The sequence below is a fragment of the Nematolebias whitei genome, chromosome 1, assembly GCF_014905685.2.
Source record: "Nematolebias whitei isolate Nwh7 chromosome 1, NemWhi1, whole genome shotgun sequence".
NCBI classification, from domain to species: Eukaryota; Metazoa; Chordata; class Actinopteri; order Cyprinodontiformes; family Rivulidae; genus Nematolebias; species Nematolebias whitei.
In genome coordinates this window covers 35,678,825-35,701,531 of record NC_056498.1, presented here as the reverse complement: position 1 = coordinate 35,701,531, position 22,707 = coordinate 35,678,825, and the positions used below count along the sequence as shown (strand labels likewise).

The 22,707-nt window shown below is 40.6% G+C and overlaps 1 protein-coding gene across 1 annotated transcript in view; it reads left to right on the top strand.

Moving 5' to 3' along the window:
• Positions 1 to 22,526, top strand: part of ppp2r5b (protein phosphatase 2, regulatory subunit B', beta) — a 29,808-nt gene extending 7,282 nt beyond the window's left edge. The window contains exons 4-13 of the mRNA XM_037676527.1: positions 978 to 1,070; positions 1,773 to 1,903; positions 3,213 to 3,272; positions 7,273 to 7,381; positions 12,820 to 12,873; positions 15,164 to 15,214; positions 15,314 to 15,433; positions 15,595 to 15,722; positions 17,993 to 18,094; positions 20,844 to 22,526. Coding sequence (XP_037532455.1) covers positions 978 to 1,070; positions 1,773 to 1,903; positions 3,213 to 3,272; positions 7,273 to 7,381; positions 12,820 to 12,873; positions 15,164 to 15,214; positions 15,314 to 15,433; positions 15,595 to 15,722; positions 17,993 to 18,094; positions 20,844 to 21,072 — 1,077 coding nt within the window. The 3' untranslated portion in view covers positions 21,073 to 22,526. The remainder of the gene's footprint in view (positions 1 to 977; positions 1,071 to 1,772; positions 1,904 to 3,212; positions 3,273 to 7,272; positions 7,382 to 12,819; positions 12,874 to 15,163; positions 15,215 to 15,313; positions 15,434 to 15,594; positions 15,723 to 17,992; positions 18,095 to 20,843) is intronic.
• Positions 22,527 to 22,707: the final 181 nt, after the last annotated feature.

Genomic DNA, 22,707 nt, shown 5'->3' with positions numbered 1-22,707 from the left:
ACAAACATCTGCAGGTACAACAAACATCTGCAGGTACAAACAAACATCTGCAGGTACAAACAAACATCTGCAGGTACACACAAACCTGCAGGTACACACAAACATCTGCAGTTACACACATACACACAAACATCTGCAGATACACACAGATTTGTCTGCAGCTGTGACAGGTGAAACGGGGAGCAGGTGTATGTGGGCGTGGCCGGCTGACTGAAGCGTCTGAAAGCTCAGAGGAACACAACCTGAACACAACAGAACAAAACAACAACAACAAAAACAACAAAGACTCAGATTTGGACAGTTTCACATGTGCTAAATGTTGGTTTGTGTTTTCACATGTGAAGTGAAAATGTATTTTTCACATGAAGCTCATTATTATTATTATTATTATTATTATTATTATTATTAATAATAATAATAATAATAATAATAATAATAATAATAATAATAATAATAATATTATATGTCAGTCTGTAAATTTTCTTATGACGGAGGCAGAACTTCTGATTTGCTCAAGGTAACTTAATGAAATGACACAAATACATCATCACACTCTTCATCACCCCAGCTCCAAGGTCAAAGTCACAAATCAAGGTCAAAGGTCATTCAAGGTCTCTGCTTGTCTGGGCCGTTGTTATAGATTGCTGTATACTAGTTAGTTGACGGGCGGTTAATGATGATGTACTCTTGTTTCTGAACGCATCAAGAATCTCTCCCTTCATATTTAAATTGTTTGATTTTTACTTTTATAAAGTCCTCAGTTCTTGACGATGTTTTTTTTTTTTTTTACTTTTTTTTAAAAATAAATCAAGGATCAGCTTTCACCCAAACTTATCACAACAGAATGAGTCAAATGCGTGAAATCCACATACTTTTTTATTTTTTAAGCTCAGTTCAAAAATATAAATGACTTGTGACTGAAATATTCCTCGATAACTAAAACCACAATAACCATTTTCCATATTCTCCGCCCTCAGCTGGTCTACGAGTTCTTTCTGCGATTTCTTGAAAGTCCGGACTTCCAGCCCTCCATGGCCAAACGCTACATCGACCAGAAGTTCGTCCTGCAGGTAAATCCACCCAGCTCTCTAAACGTGTCCAGAGGTGCAAAACCTGCTACAATTATCATTATCAACTGGTGGCCCATGGGCCACTTTAAGTTTGTTAGAGGGGGCTTTTCTGGACAGTAGGTGTGAAGTAATAAAAGTAAAAACATCTGATGATTTTAACATTTATTGATCATTTTACATTTTAAGACAAAAGAAAATACTGGATTCCATCCATCCATCTATCCATCCATCCATCCATCCATCCATCCATCCGTCGTCTTTATCCATTTCTTCCTCTTCAGGTTGCAGATGGTCATTTTGCCAATTTTTACAAAACTAAAACAATGAACGGTGCAGGTTTATGCATTTTTTTTATTGTGGAGTAATTGAGTATCCTACTTTGAAGAACTAAAGTTAAAGTGAGTATACTTTACTCTGTGTATTAGTACTAGTATCCACATATTTGCAAATGAATTGACAGTAAAGCTGCTAAAACTAGTATTTTTTTTTTGTTCTGGGTTCCTATAAATTTTAGTTTTATGATAGTTTTGGTCAAAGCTTGAAGGAGCTGCTGCGGCGGGACCAAAGAGCCGCATGTGGCTCCGGAGCCGCAGGTTGCAGACCCCTGGTTTAGAGGAAGAGACGGTTCGTCGGAGCGTGGAGTTCAGCGTTACAGCAGTCCTCGCAGGTGCAGGAGGGATGATGCTGTGTGTGTGTTTGTAGCTCCTGGAGCTGTTTGACAGCGAGGACCCCAGGGAGAGGGAGTACCTGAAGACCATCCTGCACCGTGTTTACGGAAAATTACTGGGCCTTCGAGCTTACATCCGCAAACAGATCAACAACATCTTCCTCAGGTACGACCAAACAAACCAACGGACGGCGTTTTAAAGAAGGTTATTTTTAATGTTTGAACATCATGAACTGTCTTGTCAGGATGGGCTCAGTGATGCCTGCAGTCTCTTTTTTTCTTCCCTATGTTTGTCAACACGTAACGCGTTCTGTAATTTTTCTGCTATTCTGCTCTGACTTTAGGTGTTTGTGCAAGTTTTACTTTTTGAAAGATTTTAACTTTGCCGGCCACGTTTTTCTCATTGAAAATGAATGGAGCTCTTCACATCCGTCAAACTCTTTGGGCTGTTTAAAACCTTTTGTCCTGCTCATTTCAGCTGTTGTTTTTCAGCTTCTCATTTGTTTTCAGCTCCTTTTAGCTTCTCTTTGCTCATTTACCCGTAAATTTTTGGGGGGCAAATTATAGCGTTTTTTTTTTCCTGCTTTCTCTGTTACATTTCAGCAATTTTCTGTAAAAGTTACTTTTTTTTAGCTACTTTCCAGCTAATTTCAGCATTCTTAATCTACTTTCAGCTAGTTTTTGATCATTTCAGCTTTTTATTTTGACTAATTTTAGCTTTTTTTTTTTACTGCTTTCTCAGTAACATTTCAGCAATTTTCTGTAAATGTTGGCCTTTTAGCTACTTTCAGCTACTTTTTGATAATTTCAGCTTTTTATTTAGGCACATTTGAGCTTTTTTCCTGCTTTCTCAGTTACATTAAACAATTTTCTGTAAATGTTAATGTTTTTAGCCACTTTTCAGCTAATTTCAGCATTCTTAATTTACCTTCAGCTACTTTTTGATCATTTCCGTTTTTATTTTGGTTAATTTTAGTTTTTTCCTGCTTTCTCAGATACATTTCAGCAATTTTCTGTAAATATTGGCTTTTAGCTACTTTCTGCTACTTTTAGATCATTTCAGCTTTTTATTTTGGCTAATATTAACTTTTCCTGCTTTCTCAGTTACATTTAAGCAATTTCCTGTAAATGTTAGCTTTTTAGCTACTTTTCAGCTAATTTCAGCATTCTTAATCTACTTGCAGCTACTTTTTGATAATTTCAGTTTTTTATTTCGGCTAATTTTAGCTTTTTTTTTGCTTTCTCAGTTACATTCCAGCAATTTTCTGTAAATCTTGGCTTTTTAGCTACTTTCTGCTTCTTTAGATTGTTCAGCAGCTTTCAGCAAAATTATTTAGCTACAAGAATTCACACTGCGGTTTAGCAGGAAATGAAATTTCACATGATTTTATTTTTTGATGCCAACCAGATTTTCAGCTGCAGTAATAAAACGTGGTCTAACGACCTTTTTGTTTCGTTCTTCTCATGTTTTTCAGGTTCATTTATGAAACTGAGCACTTCAACGGAGTGGCAGAGCTGCTGGAAATCCTCGGCAGGTTTGTGTGCAACAAACACATCTGTCCATCGAGGTTAGAGATAAAACTCAAATATGAAACAGATTCATCTCTAAACCGAAGTGGTTTTAAAAATGGAGACACGCGATGAAACGCGAGTCAGAAGTTTGTGCATTTTCTCTGAGGAAAACTAAAAAGCTGAAGCGAGAGCGCGGAGGGAATCCAAACTGATCAACACGCACTAATCAATCGGACGGACCGATGTCGCGTTGTCTAGTTTGTTTTATTTCTATCCGTTCTGGGGAAGGTGCTTCCTGTCATCGTGAGGTAAAAAAATTTACAATCAGACTTCTCTGCGAATGATCATCCTAAAGAATCCTGAGTTTAGCCAAAATAAGAAAAACAACAAAAACCTCTTAGTTGTTTCGTTTATTTTAGTTTGAAACGTAATTATCAGGACGAGTTAGGAGCTCATCAGAGCGGAGAGGCAGTGCTGACGACTGTTGGCTCACAAACAAAAACAACTCCAACAAACAAACAAAAGTCAGCTGTCTTTAGTTTCCATGACTTCGGTTCGTTTTAGATCCATTGCAGGGATCATTAAAGCGCTAGCTTCAACTGTGCACCCGTTTTACTTTAGCCAACCTCGTCCGCATAAAGCTCGCCTGCATTTAACCAACGTTCAGGATTTACCCAACCAGGTAGCTGCCGCTTACCAACAGATTCTACTGGTCCAAACGCAGACGGCCTTGATGTTCACAGATTTACGTCCTCTTCTAAAGACAGGAAGTCTGTGAGGCAGAACTGTCAGGAAAGTCGTTATATTTTCCTTTAAATTACAGTTTGTTGTTTTTATACACACTTTTTTTAATGCAGACCCATTAAGACCGATTGATTTCAAAAACTCATTCTCGAGCTTTAATTAACACTAAATCGTTCCAAACGGTGCTGGTTCAGATGGGTTGCATGGTGGTACAGTTGGTTAGCGCTGTAGCCTTACAGCAAAAAGGTCACGGGTTCAAACCCAGCTGGGGCCTCTCTACGCTACGAGCTAAGCTAACAGGCCAACCTTTGTAAAAAAAAAAAAAAAAAAACTCCCTCTTGTCAAAGCTCCAAAATTCACGGTTGAAACCCGTGTCGTTGTGTAAAAATTATATTTATTTTTTAAATTTATTTACCCTTTATTTATCCAGGTAGTCTCATTGAGCCACGAGAACTCATTTTCAAGAGAGACCTGTTTAGGGAGCAGGTTGAGGGCCTTGCTCATTGGCCCAGGGTGGGACGAATGAGGGTGGGGGCAGGTGTGGGTGCTTCACCTACCCCACCCACAATATTGATGTTGTCGGTACTGGGGCGTGAACTGGCGATCTTCCCATCACAGGCCCACCTCTCTAACCTCTGCGCCACCACTCCCCCCGCCCAAAAAAGTTGTTTTTCTCTGCAAAAAAAGCTGAAAACTTGTTTAGTGATTTTTTTATTCTAAGCTTTGTGTGAAAAATGCTATGCTAAAGAGCTCAAACAGAGCGTCCGCCATTTTGAGAATGGAAGAGAGACAGCCCATGTCACATCAAGGGGCCTCCCTCCCTTTTTTCTTAAAGAGACACGCTGCTCGCTCCCTCACTATCCATCCTTCTGTTCAAACAGTCTTATACTGCTATCTGGTGGTCAAAAAAGGCACTACACGCAAAACAAATTAACAAACATTTCTTCTTAAATTTGACAATACTTAGTAATTATTGTCAAATTTCAAACAATATTATCGTTTATTGCAATAATTTCTGAGACAATTAATCGCCCAGCAAAATTTGTTATCGTGACAGGCCTATCTGTTAGCAAAATACCTTTTGAACCAATGGAGAATATAATGTACATTGTTATACGTATGTCTACAACTGATTAATTTTTGGAGTCCAAATGGCCACCACAGATAATCCGCCTTAGCAAACACAAAAAATGTCTCTAAGTTGGTCATTATTATATATATTGAGCTGATATTTGGTGTGGTAGTAGCTGAGCGTCATCTCCATCACATACTGTGAGCACTTGCACATCGTGAGGTTTTGTTTTTTCCTTTGGTGTGCAACATGAAGGGTGATGTTCAGCAAATTTCTAGCTACAGATGAAATCGCACAAATACGCAATCCCTAAAATACAGACGATGTGCAAGAATATACAAAAAAAATACTTAACCAACGCGAGTACATGTAAATAAATTGATCACGACCAGTATTTATTTTTATACAAGCGTAAAAGTTCAAAGGTTAAAGCATTGCGGTTTTCCTCGAACATAAGTGTATTTCTGTGTCTAATTCACAACCGCCATATCGTCAGGTAACGATCATGAAACGAAGTGAAAACACGTGTAGTGACATAAGATGCTTGAGCAGGTTGCTGTGGTGAGGAAGAGGAGGGAGAGGGAGACGAGTTCAAGGTGAGAGGAGAGCAAAACATGGAGGGGAGGATGAGTGAGTCAGAGGTGCAGGAAGGAGAGAGGTTTGTATTCATGTTGTTGGTAACAGAGGTATTTTTAGCTCCTCCCACACACAGAGAGAGGGGAGGAATGGAGGGGATGCAGAACAAGACAGGAAGAGGCATTCAGAAAGAAAAAGATGAGCGAAGAGCAGGGAACAGATTAGAGGAGCAGCGGGAGGAAAATATTGAAGGAATGTTCTGTCAAACAAAGATGGAGGCAGACAGGGAGACAAACACATCAATCAGTTTTACAGAAACGAGCTCAGCTGCTGCTCTGTTCCAAGTTTAGTTCCATTCAGTTTATTTCTGTAGCTCCAAGTCGTCTCAGGGCACTGAACAGAAACATTCACAAACATAAAAAGCCAGTTAGTAGAAGTTATCTATCTAAGGAAGCCAGCTATGGGGTGCCGTTTGTAAAGTTACACTGTCAAAAATTAACAGCAATATTTTGGTTTATTTAGCCTTTCATAAGGAAACAAGTAGCTTAGTCATATTTCACCATGTTATTCATACATTTATAAATGTCATATTTCCAAACTAAATATTTAATTTACAAACTAAATATTTAGTTTACAAACTAAATATTTAATTTACAAACTAAATACTTAACTTGCAAGTTAAGTATTTAGTTAGCAAGCTAAATATTTAGTTCCACACAAAATATTTAGTTGACAAACTAAATGTTTATGTCCAAGCTAAGCATTTAATATACAAATTAAATATTTAACTTGCAAGTTAAATAGTTAGTTAGAAAATTAAATATTTATTTTCAAAATTAAATGTTTGGCTTGGAAAATAAATATTTAGGTCCAAGCTAAATATTTAGTTAGCAAATTAAATAGTTTAGAAATTAAATGTTAAGTTAGGAAATTCAATATTTAGCTTGGACAATAAATATTTAGTTCACTAACTAACTGTTTAGTTTGTAAATTAAACATTTATCTTGGACATAAACATTTAGTTTATAAACAAATTATTTAATGTGGAGATAAATATTTAGCCTGTTAACTATTTAAGTCGCAAGTTAAGTATTTAGTTTGTAAAGTAAATATTTAGCTTTAAAATTAAATATTTAGTTTGGAACTATGACATTTATAAATATATGAATGACATGGTGAAAATATGACTGAAAAAACCCACACGTTTTTACTTATGAAAGACTAAATAAACTAAAATATTGCTGTTAACTTTTGACCGTGTAACTTTACAAACGGCACCCGTAGCCAGCAGATTGCCTTGAATCTTCAGTTTGTCGCAGTCTCCCATCCTGAGCAAGCATAAAGGCAACAGTGGAGAGGAAAAACTCCCTTTTTCACAGGAAGAAACCTCCATGAGAACCAGGCTCAGGACGAGCGGTCATCTGCTTCGACCGGCTGGGTTTGAGAGGAACAGGAAGGAGGAACGAACAGAATGTCAAGTTCAGGTGTACTTTCTATAGGAGGAAAGACAAAACACACGTTAAGGTAGAAATAATTACAAAAACAAACGGGTAGAGTGGCGTTTACCGTGACAGCAGTGAAGTCATCGAACACACCGCAGCGAGCTACGTTCTTTTTCTGCTCTGTTTCAGCATCATCAACGGCTTCGCTCTGCCCCTGAAGGCCGAGCACAAGCAGTTCCTGGTGCGAGTCCTCATCCCCCTTCACACTGCCAAGTCCCTCTCCATCTTCCATGCACAGGTGAGTCAAAGGCAAACACGTCAACGTTTAATGAGGCTGTACTCAAACGCATCGCTGGTTTTTAAAGAGATGAGTCTCACGTTTTTGGGAAAATTTTCGTGTTTTGTTGTACAAATACCACGAAAAATAAAATATTTGATGCGTTGTTAAAGATGGAAGCTGGGGAGTTCTTTCCTCTTGTGTTTTCTGTCAGAGTGCTGCCATGAAACGTCTGTTAGCAAAATATCTCAAGAAACAGTGGTTGTTAATAAAACTCAAAGACACTGGATGTACATCTACAACTCATTAACTTTATAAGTCAACCCGATTCAAGATGGCCGTCACAGCTAATTAGTCTTAGCAAACAAAAACGGCTACGACTCAGTCACTTTAACAAAAATATAGTTGCAGTTTGATGTGGTGTTAGCTGAGTCATCCCCAACACACACTCTGAGCTCTAACACAAGATCCTTGTTTAAAACTTTGGTACTATGTGCCAACCCTGTTTGTCTGTTAGCAAAATATCTCATAAACCGCTGAACAGAATTGAATCAAACTTCCAGAAATTATCAATTTCATGTGTCTTTTCAACAATGAACTTTTGGAGTAAGCTCAGTTCAAGATGGCTGCCACAGTTGACTGTCCTTACCAAATGAAAATGGCTACAACTCTGTCATCTTTATAGATTTTGAGCCCCAATCTGTTGTGGTGGTAGCTGAGAGTCATCCCCAGCACACACCATGAGCACCAGTAGATCTGAGTCTGAAACGTTCACCTACAAAGCAGTGAGGGGGTGCAAAGATTGAATTTATTCAGTGTCCAGGTGTGTTAAACTGTAGAAAACATTAGAAGATCCTATTTTAGTCAAGAAAAGAAAAACGTATTAATGAAGATTAAACTCTAAAGTACGAAAATCACCAATAATTTTAACTGACATAACCAAAACAGGAAGTAGAGATTTCTGCAATGTGTCAGGTTTGCCACTAGGAGGCAGAATTGAGTCATTTCTGAGGAATGCTCTGTGTGTGTGTGTGTGTGTGTGTGTGTGTGTGTGTGTGTGTCCTTGTTTATGCTACTTTGTGAGGCCCATTTTTCCAACTTATACTACATTGTGGGGACCAACTGCTCCTTATGGGGCCCAAAGCCCGGGCCCCATAAGAAGAAGTCCCGTTGGTGGGTTAGGGGCTAGGTTTAGGACTAAGGTGTGAATTGAGGATGTGTTAGGTTTAGGGTTATGTATGTACTGGTAATGGTTAGGTTATGGATAAAGGTCATGGTTAGGCTATAGAAATGAATGAAAAATGAATGGAAGTCAATGCAAAGGCCCCACAAAGATAGCAAAACAAACCTGTGTGTGTGTGTGTGTTTGTTACCTTGTGAGGCCCATTTTTTCAACACATAGCACATTGTGAGGACTGAATGCTCCTTATGGAGCCCAAAGCCTGGACCACATGAGAAGAAGAGATGTTGGTGGGTCAGGTTTAGGACTAAGGTGTGAATTGAGGAGGGGTTAAGTTTAGGGTTAGGTAATTACTGGAAATGGTTAGGTTTAGTTAGTTATGTACTGGAAATGGTTAGGTTTAGTTAGTTATGTACTGGAAATGGTTAGGTTTAGTTAGTTATGTACTGGAAATGGTTAGGTTTAGTTAGTTATGTACTGGAAATTGTTAGGTTTAGTTAGTTATGTACTGGAAATGGTTAGGTTTAGTTAGTTATCTTCTGGAAATGGTTAGGTTTAGTTAGTTATGTACTGGAAATGGTTAGATTTAGTTAGTTATGTACTGGAAATAGGTTTAGTTAGTTATATACTGGAAATGGTTAGATTTAGTTAGTTATCTTCTGGAAATGGTTAGGTTTAGAGTTAGTTATGTACTGGTAATTGTTAGGTTTAGTGTTAGGCTTATACTGGTATTGGTTAGGTTTAGAGTTAGTTATGTACTGGTAATGGTTAGGTTTAGGGTAATGGTCAGGGTTAGGCTGTAGAAATGAATGGAAGTAATTGCAAAGTCCCTGTAAAGATAGAAAGACAAACGTGTGTGTGATGATCATAATGTTTGATGACACGCGTCCGGCTGTCTGTTGTGGGTGCCGGTGTGTTTTATTTGTCTCACGTCAGCTGTTTGTGCAGCGGGAACAGTTTGTTCCTCACAAACTTGTCTGCGGTTTGTTGGCTCTGGGTCTCAGCATCGCTGCGTCCTACATTTCCTCCACACCTCCCTCCCACCGGTTCACACACATCCATTATTCAAACGCACAACTCGGTTGCACAGGGTCACTGGGGACAGTGGAGCGGGTCTGACCCATTTCTCAGTGTAAATACCAGAATATTAAGTTTAAATCATCTTGGAGCGTTCTTAATTATTGAAGTGATTCGTTTCTGTAGTCTGAAGGTTTATTGTTGAACTGCAAGACGAGCTCTTGAAGCAAGGACTAACAGGGTTTATATGTAATCACAGATCTTTAATAAGAAAGAACTTGTAGTCATGAGCTCTTTTAAAGTAGATATGAAAAAGATATGAGCAATTAATATCTTACCTGTTGTAGGTGGCTCTTTAATGACCTCAGTTTGACAGTTTTGACCAGAATGATGAGCTAACGGCTTATCTGAGCACGGCAAAAGCCCAAAATGAATCACTGCTGACAGAAAAACGGCTCAAGATTTCAAGGAAGTTCACGTGAGCCGTATTTTATAAACCTTTATATCGACATCAAAGATTTCAAAGATCTCTTTGGTTATTTGCCAGTAGGGACGAGCCTTTATGGCAAAATCGCTCTTTAAATTTGTTGGTATTTGTTCGATTTTTCTACAAATATTTGACTCCACCCTCCGGCCGTTCGGTTGTTTTTGTACCCCACAGCCCCCTTCCCCTCGGTCCTCCTATCAGTCTCTGCTCCAAACATTCCTAATTCATCCTTTACTCCTGCAGGAGCATCAAATGAGAAAGCATCTTAATGAGCGCTACCTTCAGCTGCCGTTGAGCGTTTCAGGACCATTTCTGGCTTTTTGCTTCATGCTCACATGAACTTTTTGTGAATTAAAGTTTGCTGACTGCAAATGCTGCACCTGGAAAACTCTCTAATGAAACAGAGGCTTCAGGTACAGAGACATGTGCTGCTTCTAATTCTGTTAGCCGGGGGTCTTTAAACTCGTTCATTTTCACCGGTCCAGTGGATCAATGTGGAAGGTGATCATAGCATCTAGTTTGCAGTCCTTTCAAAATAAAATAAAATAGTGGAAATATTTTGTAATAGTCAAGAGTTCTTTTATTCTTTTCCTCAGAGAGGGGATCAGACGGTACGTGTTGTCAAATAAAAAGCACCCTGCTGAACTGTGACTCATCATGTTATGATGAGCTCATCAGTCCAGTCTAAACTGAGCTGTTCAATGAGCTATCTACTACAGGTAAGATATTTGTTTCCACACGTCTGAACCGTCCTTTTAGGAAATCACCACATAAAACTTGACTGAAGTGTTTCAGAATCAGAACATGGTGAATAAATCTAACAGCTTCAACAAACTTTACTCGTCAGTCAAACATCGGCGCCTCCAGCACCAACAGAACCCAACGTGACAACGTCCTCCACATATTTGCCTCTACAACGTTTCATAGTTTGAACTCTCAGCTCCCTTTTCTTTGTTCCACAGTTTTTTTCCAGCTTTTCTCAACAGATCTGCGTTCAACTCTTCCCTCTTTTTTTTTTTAAATCCTCATTTCGCTTAACTGTACCTCTGGAATAACGAACGGTAGAAAGTAGCTGGACAAGAACAAAACAAGTACATGGGAGCAGCCTTCGATGATTCGAGCGCCTCGTGGAGGAGCAGAGAACGAAACCAACGTGAACCGCTTCAGTTTGAATAAATGTAACGAGAGCAGAACCTTTAACCTGTCGAACGTCTTGATTTAAAGAGAAACGCAGGAAGAGACGCCAGGTCTGAAATTCACGTGTGACATCAGTCCTTCCGAGGTAAACACCGTCGCCACGGTGCCCACTCGCCACGGCAACCGGCCCGAGTGGAGGGGGCAACCGCAAAACACACACGTACTCACACACCCTGAATAATAGGAAGTGACTGCAGCTCAGATGAGAGGACACGTAGCAATAATCACTTTCAGAGTCGGAAAACGTCTCCTTCCGATCTTCAGCGGTGATTAATCCTGAGGGATGAACGCTGAGAGACGGCTGGAAGGAGTGTAGCGTGTGAAACGCTGCCGTTAGTTAATAAAATACAAAATGCACGTTTATGTAGACGCACACAAGAATTTATAAATATAGTGCAGTGAAAAAGTATCCTCTCTCACAGATTTCTTCTGTTTCTGCATTTCTGTCACACTTACACACTAAGTTCATTAAGTGCTGATGTCAGACACAGATAACCGGAGTAAAAACAAAAAGCAGTTTTTAAATTATTTCATTTATTAAAAGGAAAAAAAAAAACCTATCCAAACAGATCTGGTCTTTGCAGCGTTCACCCTCTACCATCATACAAGGAGGGCGCCGTCAACAACTGCCGGCACTGACGTAGCGCTAAGCCGTGCACAATACAGACATGTTAGCCAAAAAGCTACAGAGGTAGCGCTCCGTCTCCCTCACGCTCAGGCGTTTCCTTGCCACCCACCCCTCTCTGACAACATCGGGATGCAACACAGACGGTTGAAACCCGTGCCTTCGTGTAAAAAGTTGTTTTCCTGCAAAAAGAAGCTGAGAACTTGTTTACTGATTTTTTTTTTAATTAAAAGCTTTGTGTGAAAAATTCTATGCTAAAGAGTTCAAAACATACCGAGCAGCCGCCATTTTGGGAACGGAAGAAAAGGAAGGAGAGACAACCCATGTCACGTCAAGAGGCCTCCCTTCCATTTTTCTTAGAGACACGCTGCTGATCCCTCACTATCCATCCTTCAGTCCAACAGTCATACTACCATCCGGTGGGCAAAAAAAATACTACACGTAAAACAAATTAACCAACATTTCTTCTTAAATTTGACAATAATTACTAATTATTGTCAAATTTCAAACAATGTTATCGTTTATCGCAATAAATTCTGAGACACTTAATAGCTCAGCTAAATTTGTTATAGTGACAGGCCTACAATCAGGTGTATTTTTTTTACTTCATTATTACTATTATGGGGCAGCTGTGGCTGAGTGGCTAGAGCAGTCGTCCTCCTTTGCAAGAGTTGGGGGTTCGATTCCGCCAGCAGTCTCATGCTGAAGTGTCCCTGGGCAAGACACTGAACCCTCATGTGTCCCATCGGTGTATGAATGTGATCTGAAGCACTGATTATTCTTTGTATGGATCTAGTAGGGTGCTGTATGAACGGGTAAGTGAAGGCACAGATTGTAGTGTAAAGCTCTTTGAGTATCTTGATAAGTTAGAAAAGTGCTATATAAGTACAATCCATTTATTATTTTATACATTAACACCTCATTTTGTGCGTAACTTGTTCTCTGTTTTACAGCTGGCCTACTGTGTGGTGCAGTTCATGGAGAAAGATGCTACAGTGACTGAATATGTAAGATTGCTTTTTCACATCAGAGCTGCACTTCCTACAATGCACCTAAGAATAACATGATCACAGGATTTTATTCATATTTAGGCCCCCTCGATGCTCACCCGACTTATTTTTAGAAGTCACTTATAATGTTGAACTGACAAACCATTAGTATCTAAGTCTGCACGTGGATTAGATCTGTTGAGCGTTAACACAACTCTTTATGGTTTTTATCGCCTGCTGCCATGAAAGGTGGGTGATCATGTAATCTCCTTTTTGTGTTCTTGTCAGTCCGTCTCATGCACAGGTTTTAATGAACCTCTCTGAAAGTATTCATTGGATGTATATCCAACAACCAAACGCTGAGTCAACCCAACATGGCTGCCACCGCTAAGCAACTTGGGTTTACACAAAAATGACGACAACTCAGTTTTACAGACACTGAGCTAAAGAGAGTTTAGTTTCGATCTTTGTTTTGGTTTCTTTTGTTTATTTTCTGTCTAGTTGAGTTTTTGTTCTGTATTTATACCACCAGATGTCCTCTACAGTCCTTGTTTCTGGCTTCTCTTCGGCCCTGTTTAAACGTGAACGATCTCTGGAAACGTTAGCGTTTTTCTGATGTTGATCGTGAAAGAGATACACAATTACACGGTAAAGTCGGGCTCGTTGAATCTGCTGTAGTTTCCATGCCAGGTCAATACTCGGCACCGCAATTTCTGAATTTCAACGACGGACGCATATGTACAGACGCTTCAGTCTCGAGTATGAAAACAATTACATCCAAAGTGTTGGTTTGGACCAAGGATGTGGTTGGTTTGCTCCTACACATTGAAAAGGGTGAGCAGCACAAACAGCACTCTCCTTCACTACTGTTGTTCATCTACTCGGACAGAAAAACCTTTGACTGCAGCTGTTTGCAGTACGCACGGGCAGTTTCAGAGCCATGCCAGGCGTTTCCAATACACGACAATCTGCGAGAAGCTTGTCAGAGAAAATGACCACTGTTGTCATGTAGATGAACAGAAAAGCTACGATTACCTTTAAGCAGCGTTGTGTAAAAAGGACCTTCTACCACCTGTATTTCATCAGTAATCAGCACACTTGTTGTCCCACAGTCATCACTCTTCCCAGAACAGTTTTATCCTTTTGTCTGTTGCCTTAGTTTTGTTAATGAAAGCATTAGTTTCTGAAACCTCCACCAAACCATCTGAGACCTACATTTAGTTGTTCTACTTGTAGTTCAGCATTTACTCTGTTGATTCATGTTGAAAGTTTTCCTTCAAATGGATTTAACCCGTGCTTAATTTGTAAACCAAATGATGCCAGAACACAAATGACCGGGGGGGGTCTTCCCCCAGAAAATACTGAATAAAGTAGATGCCATTTCCTGCATTCTGGTGTATTTGAACAGGTTGTTAAACATCTACATTTATCTACATAAGTAAACACTTGATTCAATAACTATTTTAGAGAGCAACCTGACCAACAGCTCTCCTTGTGTGAATAGAGCATGCTCCGCTTCTCTCAAGCATCCTAACACCCCCATCCCCACCCCCCGCATCGAGTACTATCCCCATTGCTGCTGCCTTCATGTGCTTCAGTTCTCGGTTGTTTAGTTGTACAATGAGAAAACTTTTTTTTAATGAAAGTAAATTGGACTTTATTTTCTACATTTTGATCGCTGTTATTTTGACAAATTGTTGTTTTGAAATGTGACGTACGTCACGTGATTACCCATCAAACATTTCTCCTATTTTTAATAAATCAAAATTTTATTAATGACCCACTTAAAATGTAAAACTGATCTGCAAATTAGTTGTGATATTTAATTATATTTTTGTATTTTTAATTCATTTGCCCATGACTTTGTACTTTTAGGGGCAGAGATTTTTTTAAGGGTAGAAGCGGAAATGCTTACTTGAAGGGGCATCTGATGTGAGATTAGGAAACTCATAAGTGACTGTTATGTTTAAAATGAGTGTTTATGTAATTATTTTCAGATTACATATCCAATATAAGTTTTATTCGTTCATAACTTTATTATTTGTAAGCCTAAGAGTTACTGGATTCAAGCAAAGTTACCGGTATGTACCCAGTAAAAATAAGAGAGTTCCCTGATCCTGTTCTGGCAGGATCCGGCTCAAATTAAGCACTGGACCGAACTGATCATACGAACGACAACCTGTGATCATACTTGTTTTTTATTTAATTAAAATGAGTCTAAATAAAAAATAAAATAAAACAACACAGAGAGATGATGGTCCAGATGACCACCAGCACACGTTGATGTGTGACTCTTTGTGCTCTGCAGATTATCAGAGGGCTGCTCAAGTACTGGCCGAAAACCTGCACCCAGAAAGAGGTGAAGTATAAAGCAGCTTTGATTTCCTTTGTCCCGCCTTCTTCTTGTCGTTGTCTGTATTTTAAAATGCACGCGTCGTTGCGTCGGGGGCTTGTTCAGGTGATGTTCCTGGGGGAGATCGAGGAGATCTTGGACGTGATAGAGCCGTCGCAGTTCATCAGGATCCAGGATCCGCTCTTCAAGCAGATAGCAGCCTGTATCTCCAGCCCTCACTTCCAGGTGATAAAGTGGGGAAATACCCACAAACACCACTCACACCCAGATTAAAACCACTTTGAAAGAACGCAGGATTAAGTTAAACAGGATTACAGCAATCTGCTTGTCTTCAGATTTATTAGAGGGAGGCCAGTGTTTAGACTTTTCATCTCTGTGTGTTTCAGGTAGCGGAACGAGCTCTCTACTTCTGGAACAACGAGTACATCCTCAGTCTGATCGAGGAGAACTGTCAGGTCATCCTGCCGCTGGTGTTCGCCACCCTCTACAGAGTCTCCAAGGAGCACTGGAACCAGTTAGTGCCACACACAAACACAGCTTTCTTTAATGGTTTCCACTTTAGGTTCTGATTTGGGAGAGGGGTGCGGTAGCTCAGCGGTCAGGGCAGTGGTCTCATAATCCTGAGGCTGCAGGTTCGAGCACAAGTTGTGTCAGGAAGGGTGTCAAGCACAAAACAATTTCCATATCCGTCGTGTGAGTTCGCTCGCTGTGGCGCCCCCTGAAGAATGGATCGGCCAGAAGAACTTCAGGTTCTGATCATTTAGGTGTATTTTTACGAGCTTTGTTTCTAGTTTGTTGGAAAACAGACACTTTATTATTTATTTTCGTCTACTGAATGTAAGAGGATGTCGGTGTTTGTGCACATTGTCTAACTGTTATACAAGTAAAGTTTCTGATGGTGCTGAAGAATGAAAAGTGTGTTTTCAGTCAGCGAAGTGACTCCTTGAAGATTGTTGCAGATTATCCACAGTTTATAATCTGTCCAAGAGATTAGTTCTGATTGGATATCGCTCCGGTTCGTCCCGTCTTTCCTATCAACAAAAATACGTCAACTCTAGTTCTGTTAAATATGAATACAGCTGATTGAAGTTGTGTTCTTTATTCCACAGTTTAAATATTTTTTTTTAGCTAGGGTCTCATTTTTGTAAAAAACAAACTGATAAAAATTGTGACGAAACGTATTTGTCAGCAAAATAACCAATTATAAACTCTGTAGTTGGGTATTACCGTATTTTCCGGACTATAAGTCACTCCGGAGTATCAGTCAAAAAATGCCTCATGAAAACAAAAAAACATATATAAGTCGCTTCAGAGTATAAGTCGCATTTATTTAGACGTGTATTTCACAAAGTGCAAGAATTTAATCTGAAATAACAATAACTCACAGAACGTACCTGGGATCCTGAACAGTTAATTAACATAACGAGCCAACGAGTCCGACAAGCAAGTTACCAGTAAATTCACCAATCTCATTCCAAATCACTGAATTAATTGAATAGTTCCTCTCGGTGTCGCGTCTGAACAACTCCGGAGGATAATGGGGCGGGGGGGTTAGCAGAAGAGGAACAGGATATACTGTAGTTGTCAAAAGCGTAGGAGACCTCTCACGGCTGCAAATGGAAATGTTTATTCTTTGGTTCATGTCATTATGGATGAACATCTAACCCGTCAGTTAAAAATTGTGTCATGAATAGGGAAAAAACATATATAACTAGGCCTGTCGCGATAATAAATCAATTAATTGCATGATAAATTAAAATGATCGTCATTTTCATTTATCGGCTTTGTTTCTTCGTGTCTCTCTCGTTCCACTGAAGACACTGGACGACAAAAGGCTCAACTCCGGTGTTCTTCACTGACCCCTCCCTTTCTCTTTTCTCATTAAAATCTGTTTCAACGATCCAAAATCACATTTTTTGGATCGTTAAAAGCAGCTAAGCTGAGAAGCTAAGCTCCAAGCTAAACAGGCCGACCTCAGAAATAAACTTCCGTTTTGTCGAAACTCCAACATTCACGGATGAAACCCGTGCCTTCGTGTAAAAAGTTTTTCTTTGCAAAAAAAAGCTGAGAGCTTTTTTTTTTTGCTTTGTGTGACAAATGCTATGCTAAAGAGCTCAAATCACTGAGCGTCTGCCATGTCAGCCCATGTCACGTCAAGGGCCCTCCCTCCCATTTTTCTTACAGAGACACGCTGCTCAACTATCCATCCTTTGGTTCAAACAGTCTTATACTGCCATCAGGTGGTCAAAAATGGTACTACACTCCAAACAAATAAAATTTATCTAAAATTTGACAAATAATTATTGTTAAATTTCAAACAATATTATCGTTTATCGCAATAATTTCTGAGACAATTAATCGCTCAGCAAAATTTGTTATCGTGACCGGCCTATATATACACGTCGCTTCGGACTGTTCATCGCAGAACTGGCCAAACTGAAAAAAACGTGCAACTTTTAGTCTGGAAAATACGGTAAATGAAATCAGTACTTTAACATATCGGCACAGATTTTATATCCCGGCTGGTTCAGTCAATATTTATTTATTTTTTAATGTATTAGATGTTTGCTTTATGTAATGTCTTCAAAGAAGTTAGTAAATATACATAGTGTAAATGTGATAGTGGTTTTAAAAGTACAGTATAAACTATTTAACTGTAAAGTTGTTACTTCCAGCCGCTGGTTATTATTTTACGTCGATCTTTTGAAAAACACGCAGGCTGCCTCTCCTCCGCCTGAATCTTTTCATGAGACTCAGATTGACTGTCCCACTGTGTTCCTGCAGGACCATCGTGTCTCTGATCTACAACGTGCTCAAGACCTTCATGGAGATGAACAGCAAACTGTTTGATGACCTCACCGCCTCCTACAAAGTGGAGAAACAGAAGTGAGTCTGACTCACCGTCTTTGTGTCTCCGGAGACAACCGGGACAACAAACCGGAGTCCCGTCTGAGCTCCTTTTCCTTCCACATGCAAAGACTTTTTAAGTGGCGCTGGCCGACCGTCGACCACGTCAAGCTTTCATTTGTTCATACTGAGGATGATGAGGACTACAGGAAAATAAGATTAATTATAAAAGCAGTATGAACTTTGGATCTTCGGGGTGAAGATCGGATCAGTTAGAGAGAGAAATACCAACATTTCAGTCAACTATTTTATCTTTTTTGGTTTAAACTTTGGGTCTTTTAAACATTCATTTATGAGTTTAAACAGTTTATAGAAACATGGTTTTGGTAAGAGGCAGTTTTGTCTGCACCAGCACGTGGGTGTAATGTTCTGCACCAAGTTGATTTAAAACCATCACGTCCCCTTTTCCAGCGCAACGCCTGCCAACAAACTAGAACAAGAAAACTTGAAACGATACAATAAACTCCCCGACAGGCGGTGCTTTATTTGAGCCGGATCCTGACGGAACAAGATCCGGGAACGCTCACATTTTGACCGGGTGCGTTCCGACAACTGTTTGCTCGGATGTGGCAACTCAAATCTCCGCCCCCTAAAGTCCAAAATCATTGCGCATTTTTATTTTGATTATTTATTAAAAATAGGAGAGGAGACGTTGCCCAGTCTGTGGAGTGGATAATATGGCTGCAGCATGGCGCAGCTCGTGCACACGATCCTGCCCAGCAGAGACGTGGATGGCATGTCCCGCGGGGATGAAGCGTCTTCAGACCAATGGTGAAAGTGGCTATTAGTGGGCTACTTGGCTTGCCATAACTTTTCCAGACAGCTCTGAGCGTGCACAACTGCTGGTGTGAAGTCACGCATACGTTTCAGACATAATAAATCACAAAGCTTAGCTACACTAAAAAAAATACAACGAGAGAAATGTTGTGTATTATTCACATTAATCAAGTATCAAAACAACTGTGCTAATTTGTCCAAATAACAATCAAAATGTAGAAAAGACAATTTACTTTAATAAAATAAATGGATGGATTGTCGTTCGCTGGTAGGGCTGGGTACCTTTCTAAAAAAAAGTTGGTATCGGTACCTTCACTTGGGTGTCAGTTCCTGGACAGTTCTTTTTTCGGAACCAATTTTGTAAACATCAACACTAACATGGTTGTATTATTTATCAAAAACCATTATCTAGGCTGAGAGATAAAAGCTTAACTGGTCAACAACAATCCTTTAAAGTTTACTTACCTCCACCATGCAGCCTCCACTGTAGAAAAAGCAGCAAACTTTAACAACAAAGTTTGTGACTGTCCTGTGACCCCCACCTCGCTGTTCTTTTGTTTCTCTGTCCTCACATCAGGGTCAGAGGCTCCTGTGAGGAGAACATAAACAAACAGTGAACATTAGGTGAACTTTTTAAGCAGCTGACCCGATGGATAAACACATTTTTACAAGCTAAGCTTCATCTTTTACTGTTAATCTTTAGTTAGCTCCTGAGTTTAGCTAGCTACGTAGATAAAATAAATTTACACACTAATATCTTAAAGTTAGCGTTACATGGATCCTAGTTTAACTCTCAGTGATGCACGTGTTAAGCTGTAGTAACGTAAACTTACCAGCTGAAACACAGACACAGCTCCGGAGTCGGGCCGTGGAGATGTTGATTCAGGCTGTTTAACACACACAGACTGACTTTAATGCTGAGAGGAGGGGGGAGGCTGCTGTCCTTCTCTCTTCTTGCAGGAAAAACACGGAACAACTTTCTGCTCGTAAGAAGAAAGTTGCGTGACAACACCCGCGCTGCACACGTGAACCCCGTCTGTGGGCGTAACCAGCCCCATAGACATACAAGCTGTAGGGCAGCTCTATACAGCTCTGGGTGTAAACACGTAGTCTGTTTGTCATATGTCTGCGTTTTACCTGCCGGCGTGCTGAAACCACATGACACCTACAGCCAATACCGAAACTTGACACAGAAAAAAAGAGCGACGTTTCAATCCATACACCGACCGGTGCAGTTTGGTCGGTGCTAGAAAAGAACCTCGGTTCGGTGCTCTGCCCTATTAGCTGGACAACTGAGAAGGCAGTCGTAATTCAGGTTGGAGCAGCAGGAGCAACAACGCAGGAATTAATTCAGCGGAGAAGAGTTTGACTCAGAAACGTGAGGGGTGTGTGTGTGGAGGGGGTGAGGATGTCTGACAGAATCGACGCTGCTCTATTCACACACAACCTGTTGTTGCTCTAAAATAGTTATTGAGTCAAGTGTTTACAAATGAAGGTAAACGTAGATGTTTAACAACCCGTTAAAATAGGATACAACAAAATGCTGGAAATGCATTTACTTTATTCAAAAATTTAAGGGGGAGGAGGACCTACAAGCCCCCTCCACTTCTCCCGCAGGTTGTTCCAAAGTTTGGAGCCCGTGACTGAAAAAGCCCGATCACCTCTGAGCCTCAACCTTGTTTTTGGAACAACAGCAGCTGATCGGATGATCTCAGGGTCTGAGAAGGAACATATGGTTCCAGCAGCTCAGAGAGATAAAGAGGGTGAGAGGCCATTTATGAACTTATAGGTCAACAGGAGAATTTTAAAATCTATTCTAGTTTGCACAGGGAGCCAGTGAAGGGAGGACAAAACTGGTCCTTTATCTTGTATTTTTGCTTGAAACGCCCCTCCGTGTTTTCTAGCCCCTCACTTCTTTGATGCTGTCTTCTCCCCGTGTCTTTCCACTCAGGGAAATGAAGCGGGAACGGGAGCGTGTGGAGCTCTGGCGAGGCCTGGAGGAGTACCAGGAGCGCCGGATGCAGATGCTGACAGAGGCCGCCAGGAACCAGCGCAACCTCCAGGAGCGGGACGAGAGAGGGGACCCCCTGAGCGCTTCGTCCCCGCAGACGGCTCAGTCTGACCAGCCTGAGCTCAAACCCAGCGGAGCCTCGTCTGGAGCCGGGGAGAGCGCCACCTAGGTCCTGCCTCCCCCTTCAACAACACAGAAAGGATAACACAGGGGGGGAAGGGGGTTGGGGACTTGAGGTTGATGGTGTTGGGAGACAGAAAAAGGTATAAAATAATTTCTTTCTCTTCTTGTGTCATCGAGGTGGCAGCTTCTTGTAAAAAAAAAGAAAAAGGTGCAATCTCTGTGATGCAACACCATACCTTCTTTCTGGCAGCGTTGTGTGAAACTGGTTCACTTTTAGCTGTGCACACATCGTGTTGCAGCTCATAAGATCTAAAGGTGCAAACTGTCCTTTTATTTATTAGCTGGTTTACTCAACTGCAGGCCAGAACTTAGAATCAGTAGCTGGCTTAGTTTAAACCAGCCGTAAACGTACGAGAACAAAAACGTCTCTTTAACGCGTTTCTCTCCGTTTCACGGACGGAGCCGCAGTCCGTACTGCGGCCTCGTATCTTTTGGCCAGAGGTGCTTATTCCACGCGTGAATAGCACAATACGCGAACAAACAGATGAAGCGATTTCACACAAATGTCCCAAAGCCATCGCCGCACAGACGAGACACGCGAACCGCCGACGTACACGCAGGTATTTACTGTAAATATCAGAGCTCCAGAGAGTGTATGCTGGTCGGACGAACCTCACACAACTGATTCAGACGGTAACACACACGCACACACACATTTACTGAGACACAAACGTCTGGTTGTGGCGCTAACTCCTCTCCCAGTCGGCTGGGTTCCACCTAAACACGACGCAAAGTTCCTTCAACTACGGCTGATGATGATGATGATATAAAGTACAATAACGTTTCTTCTTCTTACTTGTTACTCTACTACTCTACTCTAAGTACTACTGATGTTTTTATATATATACATATGTCTGGATATTTCTGTAGTGTATTATGGGAGAAACACTAGTGTAGCAGAAACCATAAAGAGGAAGGCCGAGTTGAATTCACAATATAGTTACGAGGACGTGACGAATGCCCCTTTAACACACAAGGAGGGGAGGAACGAACTGGGTCGGATGTGGCAGGTTTTCTTCTACTTCGAAACGCTTGTGGCGTGGCAGGTTTATTTTTTGGGGTTGTGTAAAACCTCAAAGCAACCCTCGGTTAAATGTCGAAAATATTCTTTTCATGCCAGAGACACGTCTAAATAGAATTAAATACGACACCGGAGGTGAGAGGAGGGTTCAGGAATCATCTACAGCTCGTTTAACGTTCGTATAGCTCGTGTTGCCTCTGAATTATATTGAGCTAGATTAAATCCTGTTAACGTCGTACGAATACGTGCGTGACAAATGTTCACATTTGTATAATTCTACTTAAAATAAAGCAAGGATGCAGAAAATTTCCTCATATTCTCCTGTTTAGAAAAGGTGATGTTTCTGGTTCTACATCAGTGGTTTTTTTTAATACAATTTATTAATTAATAAGCAGAGAAGGTGTCCAACTTCAGTGTTTCCCCTAGATCAGCTCCTTTGGCGGGGCACTCAGTTTTTTATTTGTATTTTTGTCGACTGGGGAGTGGGGACGGAATCACGTCTTTGTTGCCCGCCTGTTAGCTTAGTGCTACATTGCCGCCAGTTTTTATTGACGGGAGGACGAAGTCAGGTCTGTGCTAATTGTCTGCTAGCTTAGCGCT